Genomic DNA, 24319 nt, shown 5'->3' on the forward strand with positions numbered 1-24319 from the left:
GGAAAAGGGAAAAACTTTTTCAGCCACAAAAGTCTCCACAGACACTGCATGACCCATAGGAACAATAACAGAACCCAATCCAACATCTCCTCTATCCTCCTTCAGAGTAACAGAATGTGAACCTTGCCACACAGCCTGCTCAGAATATCGACTTTATGTTCGTTGTCATTTGTAGGTAAATGTAGTCATGGAGTTAAGTTCTGGCTAGTGAAAAATAAGCAGAAGTGGGCAATTTTATGCGCACGCTTTTCTTGCTTAAAGCCTTCCTGTTGGCTGGAATACAGATATGGTGGCCAGAGCAGCCACTGTTGACCTTGAGATGATCATGGCAATGAGGGTTAGCCAGTGAAACAGTAAGATGGCAGGATTCCTGACTGCAAAACACCATTATCAGTCCAACATTACCTTTGATTTGACTTTTACAAGACAGAAATAAACTTCCATCTCATCTAAGTCACTATTATTTTAGCTTTTCTGATTATCTGCACCCATAAGCTGCCCTAGCTAGTTTTATTAGGACTGCCACTTATTCCTGTTTCCTGTTACTTGATATTTGGCTAAACTAATTTGGCATTGTACTAGTGACAACCTATATGAATTATGCATTCCATTTAGCATTTTCAAAGATTCCATTGTAAATGGATATTTAATAAGCTTTTTCACTTAACCCTAAAGAGCGAGAGAACAGAGTCAGGCATAAAAAGCTCTAATTCAGTGAACTGTTTAATAATCACTTTCCAGAGTAATAATTGATTGTCAAAGACTACATCTAGGCAGGTTTCAACAGCATAATGAGATCAGAACAATGAAAAGTGTCTCAGCTGTCTCAGTCTTTCATTTCTTCAAAACCCTATTTCCAATGATTAAGAGATGAAGAGCTTGATACTAGAGATGTTCTTGAGGGGAAATCTGACTGAAATGATGAGGTCTGGCTTTATTATAATCTTCTCCTGTGTGCTTAATAAATTTGTAGTAAGTCATGCAAAGGACAGGAATTTTATTTACTGTATTATCTGTGAAATCTAAAAAGAAGATAGACTACCAATTTAAAAGGTAGGAAAGGGTAGAGGGCGGTGGGGATTTTATTCATTATCAAGACTGGCCCAATCTGATGAACAGAATGCCAACTAACAGTGAACCATGCAATCACGGCAACCCTGCAGTCTCATCTGGATAACATCCGAAGTGCTAACTCTTCCTCCTGGCTTTTGGGAATTCTTGGTAAGGTGACTGATACCCTCCATTCTCTCAAGTCGAGGAGTCTCAACAAGACCCCAATCCACAGATAAGAAGATTTCAAGTATGTCAAAAGTTGCTCTCCTTGGGCTTCCCTGGTGGTCCGGTGGTTGAGAGTCTGCCTGCCAATGCAAGGCACATGGGCTGGATACCTGATCCAGGAAAATCCCACATGCTCCGATGCAACTAAGCCCAGCCCCTGTGCCACCACTACTGAAGCCCGAGCTCTAGAGCCCACGCTCCACAAGAGAAGCCACTGCAATGAAAAGCCCAAGTCCCACAATGAACAGTAGCCCCTGCCCTCCGCAACTAGAGAAAGCCTATGCACAGCAACAAAGACCCAAGTGCAGCCAAACATAAATTAATTAATTGCTTTTTAAGTAGCTCTTCTTCCTCAAAAGGATGAGGACTCATAACCTATACCACTGGGCTAGGAAGAAAAAAAATACGTGCAGGCATCTCCTCACTTTGAGAATAGCTAACAGATTTTTATATAAAATAAAGCTAAGAAGATGAAGTAGAAGTGGGTCAGACTGTATTCTGCCATGAGAGATGGCAGATAATGGTCATTTCATCTTTTATTCATATTAACAGCAACCTAAATTGGCAGGATCAGTGTTCCTTGATTGCATGTAAGTGGTTAGTGATCATATAACCCAATGCTAATGTCGTCACTACTTGTAATTCATTCCACTTGTATTCTTTCACTTTATGACACAATCTTAGCCCAAGTCCCAGCCCGCACACACCATCACTACCACCACCACACCACTCTATGAGCAGCCAATCCTTGCTTCTTGCTGACCTTCCCAGGTCTAAGTGCACTGGGCTTAGAAGTCACCAGCAAGAGGCTACAGGTGGCCATCCCAGGACAGGAGAGTGTGATGGGCCTCTCACTAATGTAGAGATCTGAGAGGCGAAAAATCGAGTTGAGAAGTAATTTTGGACACTTGTTTTGGGGTCTAGGTCTCAAGACAGTTGGTGGGGGTGGGGAGAAGACGGGGCCAAAGAGGAAAAGGAAGCGCCATCAACATCATGTAATAAGAATAAAAACAATTCTGGTTCAGCTGTCAAAAGACCTAAACTGGTTCTGATCCCAACAATGCTAATTGGCTATATGGCCTTATAAAAGTCACTATCTCTCACTGGGTCTCAGTTTTGTTATCAAAGTTAATTAGGTTACCTTTCAGCTCCAGACACTATTGTAATGAAAAATGAGGGTAAGGAAACATTATGAAAAAATTTATCACAGAACTCTAGAAGTTCTTTTCCATACAGGAACACAGGGACTTCTCTGGTGGTCCAGTGACTAGGACTCTGTGTCCCCAATGCAGGGGACTCAGGTTCGATGCCTAGTCAGGGAACTAGATCCCACATGCCACAACTAAGACCCAGCAGAGCCAAATAAATAAATATTAAAAAAAAAATTTTAAGACAAATATATAAAATTTATTAAATGAGAATGTGTTATTTTTAGTTTCAATGCAACAGATTTTAACCTTTATTCTTACTGTGCTCATAAAAATTCATAAAGATAATAAGTATGACTGATTCTGTCAAGCCATCCCTCTCTATTACAGTAAGACTAAAATGCAGTGTACTTTACAGTGGACTAAAGAAACCAGGTACTTGTAAAATAATATGCTCCCCAAAATGACATACATAGTCAGCACAACTGGACCGTGTGCTGCCTCGTCTACTAAATTACTTCCATTTGGGATGAAAGATGCATGATTGTGGTTCACTGGTTCTCAAGATTTTGATTTTATTATCAAAACTGTTTATCTACCCATCCTTAAAAGCTATATGTTTACCTATTATGTGTTAAAACAGGCACTCTAAATAATACAACTGCCTAGCTTCAGGCTGTTTACAGCTACAGAATGACTGACTTAACTCACAACCCAATACTGTAGTTTTCAGTAATAAAAAATAAACCACTTACTGTGTGAAAATGAAGTCGCTCAGTCGTGTCCGACTCTCTGCGACACCATGAACTGTAATCTATCAGGCTCCTCTGTCCATGGGATTTTCCAGGCAATAGTACTGGGGTGGATTGTCATTTCTTTCTCCAGCAGATCTTCCGGACCCAGGGATCGAACCCAGGTCTCCCGCCCCGCATTGTAGACAGATGCTTTACTGTCTGAGCCACCAGAGAACCTAGCTGGAACATTCGGTTGGTTCGGTTGCTCTCGAGGTAGCCATATTATTCTAAGCCTTGATAGCAACTTTAGTTTTTTTAAGCTTCTTTAAACTACATGAACTTTTTCCTCTCATTTTACACAGAACATAAAAATCATGAATTGATATCACAAAAATTACCCTTAAGATATATTTGAATTTCACAATGTTAAGATACTGATTAGTGCTGGATTTTAAATATGCTATTTATCAGCTGTGCCTCACTTAAGGAGATTCTAAGGGCTTAGACTAGCCATTAAAATGTAAAAGCAATAGAAAGGTCTACTTTAGGAAATCAAAGTTAAAACTGTTATGTATTGAAATAACAATCCACAGAGGGGGAAAGTCTTTGTCCTAAATATCCAAATAATTGTAACTGAAGTAGCCAGAAAAAAGCAGTTATTTCACTAACATTTAAAAATTCTTCATTTTATCACATATGTACTCAAAACTGTGGCATATGTGAAACTGAATTACTCTCAATACATTCAAATGTATTTGTTCTTTATAGTCTAAATTACGAGACTACTACACAGACAGGCAAAAGAAAAAAAATCACCGCTGGGCAGTATCTGTACTAAGAATCAGAAGAAAAGTACATCTGAATTCTATAATAAATTAACATTTCATCTTTCAAGTAACTCTGTATTTCAGTCTTAAAAAAAAATGCTCATGGAAAATAAAACACATTTGTATCCAACAAAGAAGTTTATTTTAAAGGAACAACTTCTAGCTTGGTTCAAAATCATTATAATCAAACCAGCTAAAGGAATAAGAATTTTTTCTCAAGAATAAATAAAAATATTATTTTCCATCTTTTAAAATGAACTGAAATTAAACACATGAACATTCTGCATTTATTGAAGGCATCCAAATGATATCTGAGAGATTTTAAAACTTCACAGGGAAAAAAAACTGTAAATCAAGAAACTTCTTAATCATTACATCATTTGTACTAGTTTAAGCTGTTACGTCTGTGAGAATAAAGTAATGCACAAAGAGAATATAAAGAGAAAAGTATAATAAACACGTCTGTCACTCTGAAGAGAAAAGATCTGCCCAAACTAGTCCTTCCCAATTGTACCTATGACAGTCAAACAATAGATGGCTTTTCTTTGTCCAGATCCTGGTAGGTTCTTTGATTTATAACTCCAGTGGAGCAAAACTTTGTTCCTAGGATAGGGAAAGATAAAATTTGAAGAGCAAAGAGCCAAGAAATGTTTAAACACTATGGAATAATATGCAGCGATTTAAAAAAATAATAAAAAGTATACATGTCCACTGATATGTCAAAAAGTAAGCTGCAGAATAACGTGTACCATAGGTTCTTATTTTTACTTAAAAAAACCCTACATATGTATGTATGTGTATACATTTATATCAAAGAATTTATTTAGCATAAATATTTATACTAAAGAATTTAAGATAAATGTAGAAGGATAAACCTACTTCTGTTTCATTGACAACGCTAAAGCCTTGGACTATGTGGATCACAACACACTGTGGAAAATTCGTAAAGAGATGAGAATATCAGACCACCTTATCTGCCTCCTGTGAAATCTGTAGGCAGGTCAAGAAGCAACAGTTAGAACTGGACATGGAACAATGGACTGATTCAAAATTGGGGAAGGAGTATGTCAAGGCTATATATTGTTACCCTGCTTATTTAATTTTTATGCAGAGTACATCATGTGAAATGCCGGGCTGGATGAAGCACAAGCTGGAATCAAGATTGGCGGGAGAAATATCAATAACCTCAGATATGCAGACAACACCACCCTTATGGCAGAAAGCGAAGAATTAAGAGCCTCTTGGTAAAGGTGAAAGAGTAGAGTGAAAAAGCTGATTCAACATTCAAAAAATGAAGATAATGGCATTCAGTCCCATCACTTCATGGCAAAAAGATGGAGAAACAATGGAAATAATGATAGACTTTATTTTCTTGGGCTCCAAAATCACTGCAGATAGTGACTGTAGCCATGAAATTAAAAGACGATTGCTCCTTAGAAGAAAAGCTATGACAAACCTAAACAGCGTATCAAAAAGGAGGGACGTGACTTTGCCAGCAAAGGTCCATCTAGTCAAAGCTATGGTTTTTCCAGTTGTCATGTATGGATGTGAGACCATAAATAAGGCTGAGAGCCAAAGAATTGATGTTTTTGAACTGTGGTATTGGAGAAGAGTCTTGAGAGTCCCCTGGACTGCAAGGAGATCCAACCAGTCCATCCTAAAGGAAATCAATCCTGAATATTCATTAGGACTGATGCTGAAACAGAAGCTCCAACACTTTGGCCACCTGCTTTGAAAAGCCAACTCATTAGAAAAGACCCTGATGCTGGGAAAGATTGAAGGCAGGAGGAGAAGGGGACAACAGAGGATGAGCTGATTGGCTGGCATCACTGACTCAGTGGACATGAGTTTGAGCAAGCTCCTGAAGATGGTGAAGGACAGGGAAGCCTGGCGTGCTGCAGTCCATGGGGTTACAAAGAGTCAAACACAACTGAGTGATTAAACAACAACAGAAGGGTAAACAAGTATTGGTTACTGTTGGTGAGTTAAGGGAGGCTTAAAAGAGAAATTATCGTTTCCTTATATTCCTCCTTACAACTTGTAAAAAGAAGCATAAACTTTTATAAACAATCAGATAAAATTTTAATTAAAGTTTCTGTTTTGAAATAATTATGGTTCATATTCACTTTGGGGGCTTCCCTGGTGGCTCAGATGGTAGAGAATCTGCCTACAATGCAGGAGACATGGGTTCGATCCCTGGGTCAGGAAGATGCCCCCTGGGATAGGAAATGGCAACCCACTCCAGTACTCTTGCCTAGAGAATTTCACAGACAGAGGAGCCTGGCAGGCTATAGTGCATGGGGTCGCAAAGAGTCAGACACGACTGAGCGATTAACACACACACACACCATACACACACACATATTCACTTATAATAAATAATACAGAGATATGCCCTGTACCCTTTATCAGGTTTTCCCAATGAGAATATCATGCAAAACTATTACAAAATCACAGGCAGGATACTGACACTGATATAGTTAAGATACAGAACATCTCCATCACCAGAAAGATTTCTGAAGTTGCCTTTCTAAAGCTACACATACTTCCCTCTCACCATCCCCTCCTTCAAGCCTGTCCTCAATCCCTGACAGCCACAAATCTCATCTCCATTCCTATAATTTAGTCATTTTAAGAATGTTGTATAAAATGTAATTATACAGTATATAACATTTAGAGACTGGATTTGCCTTGGCATAATTTTCTGGAGATTCATCCAAGTTGTAGATACAAGCACTTTATTTCTTTTTATTGCTGAGTAATATGTCCTTAAAGGACATCTGGGTTATTTCTAGTTTGGGGTTATTAAGTAATAAAAGCTTCTAAGAACATTCATCTCAGTTTGCTGTTTGAATGTAAGTAATTTTTCATTCTCTAGGATAAAGGCACTACTGCTTTACCTATGTCCCCTAAATTTTATACTTTTAATTCAATTCTCTGAGATTTCCCCACTGATCCATGGATTACTTAGATATTGTTTAAGTTTCCAAGTGTTTGGAGATTTTATTATCAATCTGTTATTAATTTCTAGTTTGATTCCATTATAATCAGAGAACACACTCTATATGATGTCAATGCTTTTAAATTCATTAAAGTTCACTTTTATGGACCAGAGATGGTCTTAGTATATGTCCCATGGGCAGTGACAAGCATGAATATTCTGCTACCACTGAGTGCAGTGTTTTATAAATGTAGATTAGTTTCTAATGTTTGATGGTTGTGTTGAGTTCATCTGCATTCTTGGGGAATTTCTGTCAAGGGTTTTCTATCAATTGTTGAAAGAAGGGTGCTGACATCTTCAACTATGATTGCAGTTTCATCAATTTCTCCTTTTGGTTTTTACTTCACATATTTTTTCAGCTCTGTTGTTTAACACACATTTAGGATTCCTTTGACATAATGGATTAACCCTTTTATCATGTTAAAATGCCAACTGTGTCTCTCATAATTTTCTTTGTACTGAAGTCTACTTTATCTGAAATTAATATAGCCACTCTTCTTTCTTTTGAATAATTTGTGCCTGATATTTTTTTCATGCTTTACTTTAAACCTGCCTATATCATCATACCAGAAGTACATTTCTTGTAAAAAAAAAAAAAAAAAACAACTACTGGGTTTTATACAGAATCCACTTGCCAATCTCTGCTTTCAATCACTACATTTAGACCATTTACATTTAGTGTAGTTATTGATACATTTGAGTTTGAAGTTGCTACTTTATCTTTTCTTTTCTTTTTATTCTCTGTTTTTTGCTTCTGTTTACTTTTTACCTGCCTTCCTATGGGTTACTTAAAATTTCTTAATTCTATGTTGATTTATATATAGTGGTTTTTTAGTGAATCTCTGTATAGATTTTTTGGTCATTGCTCCAGATATTACATTATATATCATAACTTATTTCCATCTACTGGTATTGTTGTTTTTCAATTAGAGTGAGGTATAGGACCACTTTAAAATCTTTATCAGAGAATTCTAACATCTTGGTCATCTCAATGTTGGTATCATCTTTTATTTTCTTTCAAGTCTAAACACAAAACAAAACTCCAATAAGCAATAAAATGAGCATACTTGGAACAATGAGAAAAAGAGAGTCTTAGCAGAGAAATAGAGTCTTAGTAAAAAAACAGAACATATAAAGAGCCAAAGAAAAATGTTAGAACTGAAAATTGCAGCAATTGAAATTAAACCGTACAAATGCCTCAAATATGGAATGTATGGGAGACAGTGGAAAGAATCAGTGATCATGAAGATGAAACAATACGATTTTATCTATCTGAGTAACAGACAGTAAACAGTAAACTGGGGGAATAATAGAGCCTCAAGCACTTGTGGGACTACAACAGAAGATCTAACCTTCCTGTCACCAAAGTCTTGCTGCTGCTGCTAAGTCGCTTCAGTTGTGTCCGACTCTATGCGACCCCATAGACGGCAGCCCACCAGGCTCCCCCGTCCCTGGGATTCTCCAGGCAAGAACGCTGGAGTGGGTGGCCATTTCCTTCTCCAATGCATGAAAGTGAAACGTGAAAGTGAAGTCATTCAGTCGTGTCGACTCTTAGTGACCCCATGGACTACAGCCCACCAGGCTCCTCTGTCCATGGGATTTTCCAGGCAAGAGTACTGGAGTGAGGTGCCATTGCCTTCTCCACATCAACATCCTGGAAACTGGGAAAAGCCCATATGGTGTCCAGTGACACTATAGGGAGGAAGGTAGGGCAGCCTCTTTACTGTTAGATAGGGTTGAAAGTCTTGGCTCTCCACTGACACTATGGCATTAGGGAAGAAATTGGGGTAACCTGTTACAGTCATTCAAGAGTAGAAGTTTAGCTCCCTCCTCAGGCCTGGCTGGCAGAGGAGAGGACAGGGTCATAGGTTTTTCTGTGGTGCTTGACTAGAGTAGCACAGTTATTGTCTAAGAATTTTGTCTTGCTAGGCTGCTCCTTTCTTGATCCTTAGCTAAAGAGAGCAGGCTTTTGCTGGGGCTTTTTCTGTCTGTACCCACTGGCACATTCTTAGGTTGCCAGTCTCTTTAGCTCTGGTGCAGTAGATCTGAGACAAAAAGAAAACCTAAGAACTTATCACTATATGATCCCTTGGATCCCAAAGTCCCCAGCCAGTCTGCTTCTTTCTACCTTTTGGAGTCTTCTCCTGTTTGATTTATAAACAACATCTTGGGTTTGTACCTAGTTTTACTTAGCAGGAAATAGATGGGGAAACAGTGGAAACAGTGTCAGACTTTATTTTGGGGGGCTCCAAAATCACTGCAGATGGTGATTGCAGCCATGAAATTAAAAGATGCTTACTCCTTGGAAGAAAAGTTATGACCAACCTAGACAGCATGTTGAAAAGCAGAGACATTACTTTGCCGACTAAGGTCCATCTAGTCAAGGCTATGGTTTTTCCTGTGGTCATGTATGGATGTGAGAGTTGGACTGTGAAGAAAGCTGACCGCCAAAGTATTGATGCTTTTGAACTGTGGTACTGGAGAAGACTCTTGAGAGTCCCTTGGACTGCAAGGAGATCCAACCAGTCCATTCTGAAGGAGATCAACCCTGGGATTTCTTTGGAAGGAATGATGCTAAAGCTGAAACTGCAGTACTTTGGCCACTTCATGCGAAGAGTTGACTCATTGGAAAAGACTCTGATGCTGGGAGGGGTTGGGGGCAGGAGGAGAAGAGGACGACAGAGGATGAGATGGCTGGATGGCATCACCGACTCGAAGGACGTGAGTCTGAGTGAACTCTGGGAGTTGGTGATGGACAGGGAGGCCTGGCGTGCTGCAGTTCATGGGGTCGCAAAGAGGCGGACACGACTGAGCGACTGAACTTACTTACTTACTTGGCAGGAAGAAGAGGGAGAAGTATGTCTATTTCATCTTCCCTAAAGTTAAAGCAGGTATAAGTTTTATGACAAAACATTTGCTTGTGAGTTATTTGTTTATAAAGACCCAGGGACACGAATTCTCTCTTAGCTGGGTCATTTTAAGCCATTTCTTCTTTTGAGCTATATGGCCAAAAACAACACACATGACAGAAGCTAGGATTCCTTCACCCTCAGTTAACATCTGGAAGGAAGTGTCGAAACTTGATTCAGTCTCATAGAATTAGAATGTATTTTGTGAGTGATAATATTGAATTCCTCAGTAAAACAAACATAGGACCTTATAACATTTCTATCCCTCCTGCCATGGTGTATGCTTACTGTTTAAGCCACCAGTTTTCAGCTGGTTGGGAGGATGAGGGGGGCAGGAGGGGTGATTATGCCCTTCTCCCCCGGTCTCATTTGGCAACATGTCGGAGAAGGTAATGGCACCCCACTCCAGTACTCTTGCCTGGAAAATCCCATGGACAGAGGAGCCTGGTAGGCTGCAGTCCATGGGGTCCCTAAGAGTTGGACACAACTGAGCAACTTCGCTTTCACTTTTCACTTTCATGCATTGGAGAAGGAAATGGCAACCCACTCCAGTGTTCTTGCCTGGAGAATCCCAGGGATGGCGGAGCCTGGTGGGCTGCCATCTATGGGGTCGCACAGAGTCAGACACAACTGAAGCAACTTAACAGCAGCAGCAGCAGAGATATTTCAATTGTTATGACTTGGTGGTAGGGAGGATGATGAGAGGATCATACTACTGGCATCTACTGTTGTAGAGGCCAAGGATAATTCTAAACATCCTACAATTACAGGACAGCCACCCACAATGAAGAATTATTCAAACCAAAAAGTTAAGTGCCACGGTTGAGAAACCTTGGTTTAGATGTTTGACCTACATTTGACATCTGAGTTTAATCTTCAGGTATTCTGAGCACCTTCTGGCCTATGTAATTGTTTGTGGAACTCTGAATGCTAGGTCTGGAAGGGCCCTGCCCGAGCTCTAAAGAGAGACAGCACATCTTGCCAAGACTGTCTTATCCTTTGACTTTCCCTCAAGGGATTGGCTTCAAATTAAGATGTCTAAAGTGAAGAACCATATCCCTTGCTTATTATGGAGAGAATGTTGTTTATATAAACTCCAAACGTTTAAAATAAGTGGCCTTATTATATTCTTAAGGATTTTTAGAATCATAATTTAGACACCACTTTTACTTGCATTTTCATTGCTATCCCTCACCTACCCAGTCACAACCATTTCAATAAATACCCCACTGTTCTCTTCTCATCCTAATAAAACTTCTGAGACCATAATAATGCAAAGCTCCATCTTCTGGAATTGTTGGGGGGAAGGGGAGATGGGACACAAAGGCAAAAGTTTAAAAGCAAGAACAAAAACTAGCTATACAAAAAATCAATACAATAGAAGGCAGGGATGGGACTAAGGCATTTGAAACTGGCCAAGTCTTGAACCTCAAGGAGATCAAACCAGTCCATCCTAAAGGAAATCAACCCTGAATATTCATTGGAAGGACTGATGCTGAACCTGAAGCTCCAATATTTTGGCCACCTGATGTGAAGAGCCAGCTCACTGGAAAAGACTCTGATGGTGGGAAAGAGTGAGGGCAGGAGGAAAAGGGGACACAGAGAATTAGATGAGTGGATGGCATCACCAAATCAATGGATATGAGTTTGAGCAAGCTCTGGGTGATGGTGAAGACAGGGAAGCCTGGCATGCTGCAATCCACAGGGTCACAAAGAGTTGGACATGACTTAGCAACAGAACAATAAAGTCTTTCAATGTGGGGCTAGCTAGTGATGCTGGCTTCTGACCCTAATCCTCCAAACCACTCTGCTACATAAAGCAATTCTGGTAACTGAAGCACCAGAAAAGGATACACAAGAGAAATGGAATACCAGAAAGAACAGAATTCACTGTCCCGGGGCCGATCATCATTGATACTCTCCCTTCTTATATTCTATTCTATTTGAACCCTTCAAAATGCATTTTCTTGCTCTAAAAGTGTAACTTTCCCCAACTGTATAGGACCTTTGAGCCAGCTTCCAATATAGGCCCCTCTTCACGTCACATGCCTTGATTATGTTACAGAGTTCCTTCTCACAGGGGCGGGCAATGAGGCCTTTGTTCTCTACGTTTGGGCTCTCCAATGTGTGTATCCCTGATTCCTTTTTCTGTTAGATCCACAGGAAACTTAATTAGAAGTACTCATTTTGAAACAGCCTGAACAGTCAGGCTGGTCTTGTTCAGTAACCGTAGGAAAGTGAGGATCTTACTTGAAAACATTTGTCCCATTCTGCCTACAAACATCAGGTCAAAGACGACACGGGGGACTCTTGTCCTTACACGTTTTTGTTTCCCTAATGGGCTTTAGGATCACATTCCTTAAATCACAGCCAAGAGTATATTCTGGGCTGAAACTATTTTGAAGACATAATGTGGCAGCAGTATTCTGTGTACTAACAAGAGGTTTGGCACTGCAGCCAAGAAGAGTAATAGAATCTTCTTCCCTTGTAAGTGTCATTCTAATTACCATTCTCAAAAAAAAAAAAAAAACAAAAACCTCTTTCCTTTCCTCCTTCCCTCTCTCCCTCTCTCTCTGTGTGTATGGGACTCAGACTCCCCTATTACTTTTTCTACTTTGAATGTCCCTGTTTAGAACTAAGTCTGTATAATGAACTAGGACCCTATCTAGCTTTGCTCCCTGCTGGGTTCACATCACAATCAACAAACAGGCAGTCCTGGCATGATTCCAGTCTCTTCTCTGGGGTATGACTGGCTGGGGTGGACACCCAGCTCTGTTCTGCCTTAGCTGCTGAACTGGGAGGCAATCCTTTTAAAACTCACTAAAGCTAGGAAGCCTCATGTAAAACAGGGCTCTTACGGGTATCCACCTAATGGGCTTGTCCTTGGGACAAATAATCACTTATAGTCCATATAACTGAGAAGACCTAGAAAGTAAATTTTTTAAACATATTTTAAGAGAATGATTTTCACTGAAAATGGACCAAAACTCTTATAAATACAACTTATTAGTAATATATTGATCTTCTTAAGGTACAGATTCACTGTTAATAAACTGTACCAAAGACCGACTCTTTCAGATAAAACATCAACCAAATCAATACTAAATAATCACAAAGACTTTGAAAGGAAAGGTTACCAGTAATGTATTACTCGGGTCAAAGAACTAATGTTCTTTGTACCAGTCTCTGAAATATCCTCTCCATTATTTTCAATTTTTTAAAAGGATATACTCCCTCGATGGAAAATTCAAATTAATACCCGAGCACTTTGTCTAGCTTTTCGAGCTTGTCTAGCTTAGAACACACGATATGCACGATTTTATGTCTGAATCCTGAAATGAAATTTATCCAGAAGAAATATGACCCCCGTTCTGGATCACCTACTTCCATTTTAATGTCGTAGTTCTGCCCAAGGACGCTCTGGATGAGCTCTTTGATGGTCTGGTCGGAGGCCAGCTGGGCCTCGGACTGCAGCGAGGCGGTGATCTCCTCGATGGACTTGGGGATCGCACGCACTGGCTGCGGGGCCTGCGGGGTGGCCTCCCGGGAGTCGCTCGGCGGGATGCTCTCGCGGTCGGTTTTGGAAGCGGACCCGGGGGCTTCCCGCGACTCGCCATCCGAGTCCTCGAGCAGGAAGCGGGTGTTAATCCTCACCCTCTTTCGCCGGCCGGCCGCCTCCGCGTCTCCCTCGTCGCTGGAAAGGGAGTCGGGCAGCCTCTCTCTGGCCTGGCCGACCTCGGCGAGCCGAGCCGGCTCCAGGCTGGCCACGCGCCCCCGGGCCGGGTCGAGCACGGGCTTGGAGTCCGCCGGCGGGGGGCTCCTGGAGCCCCGGTGCGCCCTGGCCTTACCCGTGGGCACGCGCGGCGGCATCAGGACCACGGGTCTGGACGTGCCGGCCCTGGGCGCGATGACCGGCGGCTTCTGGGGCCGGGGCCGGAGGAACGCGGAGCTCCGCAAGTAGAAGTCCTGGGGGCGGAAGGGCCGGCCCTTCCCGGGAGCGGCCAACTCCCTCGGGCCCGGGGGCCGCGGGGCGCCTCGGGGCGCCGGCTGCGGGAGGGTCGCAGTTGGGCGCGCACGACCTTTAACCCGAGGGGAGCCTGCTGGTTTGGGGGATCGGACGCGGGAAGCGCTCCCCTTCGCCGCATGCCGGGCCGGGCCGGGGACCCGGAGGCCAAAGGCGGGGATTTCATCCACCGCTGGCTTGGCGGCCAATTTCTCCTTGATTCGGAGAAATTCCTTTTTGGTCTCCTTGCGAACCTTCTCCAGCTCTTTAAAGATGTACAATTCTTCTTTGTATTTCAGTCCAAAGTGCTTTGAAACCGTGGACATCTTGACTGATTTGTCCTGTGAAATAACAATAAATTTATATTATATATATATACATATATATACACATACACACATACATGAAAACTTCTATTGATAAATAAAATTCCAATTCAAGAAAGCTTCTCATGGTAGAACGCTCACTGTGCTTAGCTGAGGCACCAGTGGGCAGCATTCATTCATATCATTTTAACTCTACTATTTAAAGGATTTACTACTAAATCATAATGATACTACAATGGCACCCCACTCCAGCACTCTTGCCTGGAAAATCCCATGGACGGAGGAGCCTGGAAGGCTGCAGTCCATGGGGTCGCTAAGAGTCGGACAGGACTGAGCGACTTCACTTTCACTTTTCACTTTCATGCACTGGAGAAGGAAATGGCCACCCACTCCAGTGTTCTTGCCTGGAGAATCCCAGGGACGGGGGAGCCTGGTGGGCTGCCGTCTATGGGGTCTCACAGAGTCGGACACGACTGAAGCGACTTAGCAGCAGCAGCAAAATGATCTTCTATCATTTTTAATATATCATTTTAAACTACTGGCCTTTTCACAGTAACAATGAAAACCTTTAAATTAGTAAAGTTTTACAGTGAAGATTTCCTGAAACTTCTATCGAGTGTATTTTAGTATTTGTCTCAACTCTACTGTAGTGTCCCATTTCCAGGCAAGAGGGACCACGCTCCACATGGGCATAGTAAACCTAAAGTAATCCTGCCAAGAAGAGAGACCAGAGGTCAGCAGTAGCCTGGATCCTACTTGCAAGCATGCTTTTCAATTTCTCTGAGCTTTTCAGAAATATTAATTCCTAGCCAACAATTTTAAATTGAGAGATTTTCATATAAAAAGGCAGATTTGCAGTTTCTCTGGGGGGAAATAAAATGAAGGCTCTGGCAATGCAAGGGCCAACCCTTACTCTTGTGGCAGGACAACAATTTCCCTTTCCCTTCTCCAGCTGGTCCGGGGCATCTCCACTTCTTACCCGGCCCACTTGCCTCTAAATCTGACAGGAAACAGAGCAGGTGTAGGAAGGGAAAGAGGTGATCAGCCACAAGCTAGGCTGCAGTGAGATCAGGAGGCCTTGAATGCCAGGTGTTTGTACTTTTTCTGTGATCTACTGGAAGCTATTCAAAAACATTTAACAGAACACTGGCTTGATAGGATCTAGGGCTGAGGGTGGGAGAAAGACGAAAGGGAGAGAGGTCAAGTAAGAGTAGGTAAGGCCTAAGGCCTAGTTTGGGTAACAGAGCAGAGTGAAAAGACTCAATAAGGTAAAACTGGTAGGATCTGGCCAATGACTGGGAATAAATAAAATAGCAACTTTGAATCGCTTTGATAAAGCCTGGGTCATAACCAAGTGTGTAATAAAGCTGTTGCTATTCACTGAACTTTACACTTAGAAATGGTTTAAGATGGTAAATTTTATGTCAGGTATATTATCACAATAAAAAAAAAAGCATGCTATTCAGCAGAGCCAGCCATCTATGATTACAGGTGAATTTTCAGATCTTGAGAGCTCTGAGATCATTACCGAAAGCCAGGATAACAAGAAATACAAATACAGATGGGCTGATGACATTCTTTGGTACTCTCACAGTTGGGAGGTGGGAAGAGAGGGAACAATCACAGAGCTGGGAAAATGAGAAGTTTCTACAGAAGCCAAGGAGAGGAGAGTGTCAAGAAATAAGAGTAAAACAATGAAATAAAAGCAGAAAATAATAAAGAAACTAATTGATTTCTTAGAAAACCCAAGGCCAAGGTTCTTTGAAAATAAAATAATAAAGCAAAAATACCTCAGGAATACCATCCTTACTTGCAAATGTGATTATGTACATAGAAAATCTAAGCACTAAAGAACTATTTAGAATTATAATTGAGGTCTGAAAAGTATTTAAATTTTTAAAATTTGTACAAAAAAAAAAAAATCTTCCTTTATACCAAAAGCAAGATGGCAAGATTCCATGTACAATTTATTTGAAGGAGTAAATGTCTAGGAATAAACATAAGGAATGTGCTGAAACTGCATGAATGAAATATTTTAATTTTAACTGAAGGACATAAAGGAAAGACTCCACTAAGTAGGCAGTTAATATTCCTTGGTTCAGTTCAGTTCAGTCGCTCAGTTGTGTCCAACTCTTTGCGGCCCCATGAATTGCAGCACGCCAGGCCGCCCTGTCCATCACCAGCTCTAGGAGTTCACTCAAACTCATGTCCATCGAGTCAGTGATGCCATCCAGCTGTGTCTCATCCTCTGTCATCCCCTTCTCCTCCTGCCCCCAATCCCTCCCAGCATCAGAGTCTTTTCCAATGAGTCAACTCTTCACATGAGATGGCCAAAGTACTGGAGTTTCAGCTTTAGCATCATTCCTTCCAAAGAACACCCAGGACCGATCTCCTTTAGAATGACTGGTTGGATCTCCTTGCAGTCCAAGGGACTCTCAAGAGTCTTCTCCAATACCACAGTTCAAAAGCATCAATTCTTCAGCACTCAGCTTTCTTCACAGTCCAACTCTCACATCCATACATGACCACTGGAAAAACCATAGTCTTGACTAGACGGAACTTTGTTGGCAAAGTAATGTCTCTGCTTTTGAATATGCTATCTAGGTTGGTCATAACTTTCCTTCCAAGGAGTAAGCGTCTTTTAATTTCACGGCTGCAATCACCATCTGCAGTGATTTTGGTATTCCTTGGTAAGAAGACCAAATATTTTCATTTTATCAGATCTTCCCAAAATACTGTACTGGTTTAATCCCATCATAAACAAAACTGAAACATGATATTTTGAAATTTGAAAACTAATTCTGGATTTATTTGAAGTAATAAACAGGATAGATTGGCCACAATTTTGGAAAGCGAAATGAGGGAGTGTTGTCCAACAAGATAATTAAAAACTCATGGGATGTAAGAATTAAAATGGAAACACTGCTGATAGAATCAATATGTACACTGAGTGAGCAAAATAATTAAGAATAATATGGGTAATATTATAATGGCAGCATTAAGGAGATGATAAAAGAAGAATCATTCAATAGATTGTGCTGAGACAATTGGTTGACTATGGTGGGGGGGTGAGGGGGTTTATCTCATTTTATGCCAAAATATAATGGGCTTCCCTGTTGGCTTAGACTGTGAGGAACCTGCCTGCAATATAGAAGACCTGGGTTCAATCCTTAGACTAGGAAAACACCCTGGAGAAGGAAATGGTTACCCATCCCAGTAGTCTTGCCTGGAGAATTCCACAGACAAGGAGCCTGGCTGGGTCCCAAAAAGTCTGACATGACTAACACTTTCACTTTTTCATTTTTCACAATGGACTTAAGACAAATATGGAAAGAAATGTTTTCTTATGTTACTTTGCATTTCTTTGCTTACCAAGTATCCACATTTCTTGGTTGTTTCTTTTATATCAGCTCATAAAAGGGTTATTTTTACAATTAGATTTCTTCATTTATCATACAATCTGGGCTATATGAGAGTATGCCAAGGCTGTATATTGTCACCCTGCTTATTTAACTGGTATGCAGAGTACACATGTGAAATGCCAGGCTGGATGAAGCACAAGCTGGAATCAAGATTGGCAGGAGAATAAATATCAATAACCTCAGATACGCAGATGACACCACCCTTATGGCAGGAAGCAAAGAAGAACTAAAGAGTCTCTTGATGAAAGTGAAAGAGGAGAGTGAAAAAGTTGGCTTAAAACTCAATATTCAGAAAACTAAGATCATGGCATCTGGTCCCATCACTTCATGGGAAATAGATGGGGAAACAATGGAAATGGTTAGAGGCTTTATTTTGGGGGTCTCAAAAATCACTGCAGATGGTGACTGTAGCCATGAAATTAAGACACTTGACTCCTTGGAAGAAAAGCTATGACCAACCTAGACAGCATATTAGGAAGCAGAGATGTTACTTTACCAACAAAGGTCCGTCTAGTCAAAGCTATGGTTTTTCCAATAGTCATGTATGGATGTGAGAGTTGGACTATAAAGAAAGCTGAGCACTGAAGAATTGATGCTTTTGAACTGTGGTGTTGGAGAACACTTAAGAGTCCCTTGGACTGCAAGGAAATCCAGCCAGTCAATCCTAAAGGAAATCAATTCTGAATATTCATTGGAAGGACTGATGCTGAAGCTAAAGCTCCAATACTTTGGCCACCTGATGCGAAGAACTGACTTATTTGAAAAGACCCTGATGCTAGGAAAGACTGAAGCGGGAGAAGGGGACGACAGAGGATGAGATGGTTGGATGGGTTGGATGGGTTGGATGGCATCACCAACATGATGGACATGAGTTTGAGCAAGCTCCGGGAGTTGGTGATGGACAGGGTTCCCTGGCATGCTGCAGTCCATGGGGTCGCAAAGAGTCTGACACAACTGAGCAACTGAACTGAACTGAACTGAATGGGTTATATGAAGAAAACATCCTGTTTAGCCTCTAGAGATAGCCATATTGCTTTTAATCACTAAAATTGTCACTGCTGGTTCTCAAATCCAAGACCCTGCTGTATGACAGAGCTCTCATTTCAGAATCAGCAGGCTTGCTTTCTCCACCCAGTTCCACCACTGACTACACCTCGGACAATTTAATCCTATCAGTAACAAGATTTCTTATTAAAAAAATGAAAATAATAATCTGTTGCCTCTTTTCCAAGCCATAGAATATGAACATTAGAAATGACTTCTAAAGCCCTTAAGGAAGTTTCCTTATTTAAAAAGTTCTGTATAACCTCCCTCATAGTATTGTGGCTGTTTCCTGTTTGCACAGGTGGTGATATGCTCATCCTGACACCATGTGCATTTCTTCCTACAAAAGACTGAAAGGCAACAGCTGGAACAGAGCACAGACCAGAAAGATTAGTACCTGATGGAGACCTGATTTGACTCTCTCAACTGCACTTCCCTTTTCTTTCTTAGTTCCTGCTTTGTATTCCTTTCCAACTTCTCTCAAGCCCTAGGTTTGCTATTGAAGTTTAACAAGTGGTCATTGTTTAACATTTCTCAGTACCTTCCCTAGAGTTCCACATAGGAAAGTTGTTCTTTATATGTAAAAAATGAAACCGTGGGAAATGGAACTTCTATTGTGTTTTCAAGGAAGGTGGTATCCCAATGCAAATGGGCCAGGCCGTCAAAGCCAGTGCTTTCATAGTCCCCATCCACCCCTTAACACTACAAAATATGTAAAATGATTTTTAAACATCCAGTCTCATGGGAAAACAACAGGTTCTCTTTTTTTTTTGCTAGCAATTTATAAAAAAAAAAAAAGAGAGAGAGAGAGAGAGCCTAGTTCTGATTTGGAGATACTCAAGGAAAAATAATGTCGCTGTCCCAAAAGAAGGAAGTATTAAAATTAACATACAGTGTCACACCTGCTGCTCACAATCCAGGTTGACTGTTTACCCTACACTTTGAATGGGACAGAATGAGCAGTAATTTCACCCGCCTCTTCCTTCCCAAGTGTTGAAAACTGCCTTTTCCTTACTCCTCTACCAGGATGTTCAATGCCTGAGCAGTGAAGTAGTCAGAGAGTCCAAGGGCCAGTCTCCTCTCCTTTCCCACAAAGTCGGTCAGACAAAAAAGTAAGCTCCCAGACCAAAAGAGCTAAAGGCCCAGGGAGGGCTGCCTGCATGAATTCTCTAGACTCTGAGACAGGTTGCTCTCTGGTTCTTGCTGGTTTGGTTGTTCCTCCTGTTAGAACAGAAGTACAGAACTCTGCTCTAGACTCTAAAGCAGAAATAAATAAAGCAGACTACCAGATGACTTGGTTCCAAGCTACACGAACACTTCACACAGGGCAAGGAGTCTTAGTCCAGCAGAGTCTTACCTCGGGAACTGAGCCAAAGCTCCAGCTGGTTATTGGAATTACTTGTCCTTGACCACCTCCTACAAATAGTCACCTATATATCAGCACCTCAGTGGGAACAGTGACCCATTAAGGATAAGATTTAAGTTGAGTTCATAGCCAAATATCTCAATTCAGTTCCTAAATTTCACACCAACATCAACTCACAATACACAGCACCAAAGTTCCAAAAGAAATGTCCAAAGACAGCCTATCTCATCTAGTAAAATCTTCACTATTGCGAGGAACATAAAAGTATTCTGAAAATCACATTGGCTTTTGAAATATCACTGGTAGAAATGAGATCTGTCTGCCCTCTGATCTTATCATTATTAATAAATAATAATTTATTAAAAAGTCCAAAAGGAAATATACAAATATTTTAATGATTTTGCTAAGAAATGGGATAATAGCAATTTTTTCTATTATCCCACACTTTCTACAATACATGCTTTCCTGCCTCTAATCCTAGTAATATCAATAATAATAACTGACATATATCATGCTGGTTAAAAATGATAGAAAAAATAAAGAAATGCTATCTTCAAGCTCCAAAAAGATGTTTTTTCTAAACTATTCAGAGGCTTCTCTGGTAGCTTAGCTGGTAAAGAATCTGCCTGCAATGCAGGAGACCCAGGTTTGATTCCTGAGTGGGGAAGATCCCCTGGAGAAGGGAAAGGCTACCCACTCCAGTATTCTCAAGCTCACAGAAATTTCAGTAACTATAAAAGCTTAACTTAGTTAACTCTTTATAACCAGTACCTAGAGTATGTCCATACCCCCCTGTGAATACTCATACATACATATAAAATACATATATACATAAATACATAATAGGTAATAGAACAGCTAAAAGCTCTTTCTGCCTGTTTTTCCTCTCCATGTTTTATCTTTTCTTGCTAGACTTCTGGCCAGAAGAATTAGAGAGAAGAGTCCAGACAACAACCACCACTGTGGAGTGAGAGAGAAATTCCAGAGGAAAGAGAGTCAGAGAAGTTAATCCCCCAATTCTGTGTCTAAACCCCATACAAGTCTAGACTGACCTCTGAACCATGCACATGTGGGACAAACTCAAAGCTCAATAACAGTTACTAAAATATATTGTGATGATTAAAAATCATATAGGAAATAGAAGCAAAGGCTTAAAGAGCTGAACTGAGATTTAGCTGAACTTAACCTCCAATCACAGAGAATGAGATAGAGCTTACAGTGAGCCTAACCTGGTGAATTTCCTTTTTTTGGTTTAAGCATTTAAGCTGTACTTTTCCCTCTAATCAGTGCTTTAGCTGTATTCCACACATTTTGATATATTGTATTTTCACTATTATTTAATCTAAAATGTTTTCTAAATGAAAATTAAATGAAGTCAAAAAAGTAAATGAAAATGAAAAATGAACTGAAAAAATGAAAAAAATAAACCTTCTTCAGAGAGCTACAACAGAACCCAGAGTTTACACAAACATTCACAGTGTCCAGGATATAACAAGAAAATACTTCACATAAAAAGATCCAGGAAAATTTGACCCAATGTAAAAGGCAAAGATAATTAACTAATGCCAGTCCAGAGATGACCCAGAGGTTGAAATTATTAAACAAGGACTTTATAGCAACTATTATAACTATACTCAATGAAGTAAAAGAAAACATGTCAAAGAGGAATAAAAAGACAAAATCTTAGAAGAGAAATAAATAGAAATTTTATACCTGAAAAAATATTTGTCAATAAAAATTTGACTAGTGGAGTGGGGATGTTACAGAAAGAGTCAGTAAACTAGAAGATAAACTAACAGAAATTATCCAATATTTAAAGGAGAGAGAAAAAAGTTTTGAGAAAAAGAAGTCCTCAGAGCCTTGTGAGAAAATATCAAAAGCTCTAACACATGGATTATTGTTAGCCCAAAAGGAGGGAGGAGAATGGGGTGGAAAAATATTTGAAGAAATGATCTCTGCAAACATCCCAAATTTGGAGAAATACATAAATTTATAGATTCAAAAAGTTTATAACAAAGAGGCTTTCATTATGCCAAGCTAGATAAAGAAAATTACACGTAAGCTGCTGGAAACCAAACACAAACATAAAATCTGAAGGAAACAGGAAAACAACACACTAATTAAAGGGAAGTAATTCAAATGACCATGAACTTCCCACCAAACACCCCTGAGACCGCAGGAAAGTGAAACAAGATTCGTAACATGCTAAAAGATAAAAAAAAAGCGCCAACCCAAAATTAGATATCTAGCAAGTATATTCTTTAAAAAAATGAAAACAATATGAAGACTCAACTAAGATACAGGAAAACTAAGAGAATAACTCACCAGCAGACTAAAACTGTAACAAATGCTAAAGAAAGCTTTAGACTGAAGGAAAATTGTGTCAGTGGAAAATCAAATTCTTCAGGAATGAATGAAGATCAGAAATGGCAAATATCTGTGTATATTTAACAAGCCATCTTTGTATACATATTACAACACTGTCTTGTGGAGTATCTGTATACACAGGTGTAATGCGTATGACAACGCTAAAGAGACTGGAATGGGGGTGGGTAAGGGAACTGTGGGGCTTCCCTCATGGTTCAGACCATAAAGAATCTGCCTGCAATGCAAGAGACCCAGGTTCAATCCCTGTGTTGGGAAGATCCCTTGGAGAAGGGAATGGCTACCTACCCAGCATTCTTGCCTGGAGAATTCCATGGACAGAGGAGCCTGGTGGGCTTCAGTCCATGAGGTCGCCAAGAATCAGACACCACTGAGCAGCTAATCAGGGAACTATGGCTGTTAATATTTCTGCACTTTATGTGAACTAGTTCAATATTAACTCTAGACCATGAAATATTAAGGGTATATATTGTAATTCCTTGTTGTTGTTGAGTCACTAAGCATGTCTGACTCTTTGCGACCCCATGAACTGCTGCACGCTAGGCTGCCCTATTCTTCACTATCTCCTGGAGTTTGCTCAAACTCATGTCCATTGAGTCAGTGATGCCATCCAACCATCTCATCCTCTGTTGCCCCCTTCTCCTCTTGCCCTCAATCCTTCCTAGCATCAGGTGGCCAAAGTATTGTAACTCCTAGAGAAACACTTTTTTTTTTGCCACACTGTATGACTTGCAGGATCTTAGTTCCCTGACCAGGGACTGAACCCAGGCCACCCCAGTGAAAAGGTGGAGTCCTAACCACTGGACCACCAGAGAATTTCTGCAAGACACATTTTTTTAAAGTAATACAAAAAGGTGTAATAAAAAGTTAATAAATAATAAAACAATACAAAAAAATTATTGAATCTTAGGAAACATTTTAGACTAAGTAATAGTGAAAATAGTGAAAATGTGTGGGACACAGCTAAAGCACTGATTAGAAGGAAAAGTACTTAAATGCTTAAATCAAAAAGAAAAATAGGTCTAAAATCAATAACCTAAGTTTCGACTTTAAGAATCTAGAAAAAGAGAAGTAAAGTATACACAAAGTAAACAGAAGAATATAAGTACAAAGACATATATCAATCAAATAACAGAAGCCAGAAAAATAATTGAGGAAATTAAGAAAACCAAGAGCTGGTTCTTAAAAAAAAAAAATCAATAAAATTTTTATAATCCCCTAGCTAGACTGTCCAAAAATACAAGAAAACAAAATCACCTATAAAAGGAATGAAAAAAGGATGTTCACAACAGATCTTAAAGATAGTAAAGGATGATAAGAGAATATGATAAATTTATGCCAATAAATCCAATAATTAAGATGAAGTGGGCTAATCTCTGAAAACTACAACTTACCAAAATAAAGCAACAGAAAATCTGAATAGTTAAGAAAATCTGAATTAATATATTTTTTATCAAAATCTTACCACAAAGAAATTTCCAGGCCCAGATGGTTCTCTCAAACCCCACTCATGAAAGAAATAACATCAGTCTTACACAAATATTTTCAGAAAAGAGAGGAAGGAACTCATTTTTTGAGATTTACATAATCCTACTATCAAACCTGACAAAGACATTCTTTTTAAAAAGGAAAATTACATACTAATATCCCTCATAAACACAGATGCAAAAATTTTAATTAAAAAAGCAGATAAATTAAAAAATATATTTTTGAAAAGAATACTATATCCTAATCACATAGTTTACCCCAGAGTTGAAAAACTGATTTAACATTAAAAATCAATATAATTCACAACATTAACAAAGGAGAAAAAAAAAAGATCATTTAAATAGACAATAGAAAATCACATGATAAAATTCAACACTTTTTGTGATAA

General features: G+C 39.9%; 1 protein-coding gene across 1 annotated transcript in view; it reads right to left on the bottom strand.

Annotated features, from left to right (window-relative positions):
• Positions 1-14919, bottom strand: part of TTC6 (tetratricopeptide repeat domain 6) — a 205036-nt gene extending 190117 nt beyond the window's left edge. The window contains exons 1-2 of the mRNA XM_040257100.1: positions 14872-14919; positions 13282-14241 (exon numbers count right to left, since the gene is read on the bottom strand). Coding sequence (XP_040113034.1) covers positions 13282-14241; positions 14872-14919 — 1008 coding nt within the window. The remainder of the gene's footprint in view (positions 1-13281; positions 14242-14871) is intronic.
• Between the last annotated feature and the right edge of the window lie 9400 nt (positions 14920-24319).

This window comes from Oryx dammah, unplaced genomic scaffold (assembly GCF_014754425.2).
Source record: "Oryx dammah isolate SB20612 unplaced genomic scaffold, SCBI_Odam_1.1 HiC_scaffold_16, whole genome shotgun sequence".
NCBI lineage: Eukaryota > Metazoa > Chordata > Mammalia > Artiodactyla > Bovidae > Oryx > Oryx dammah.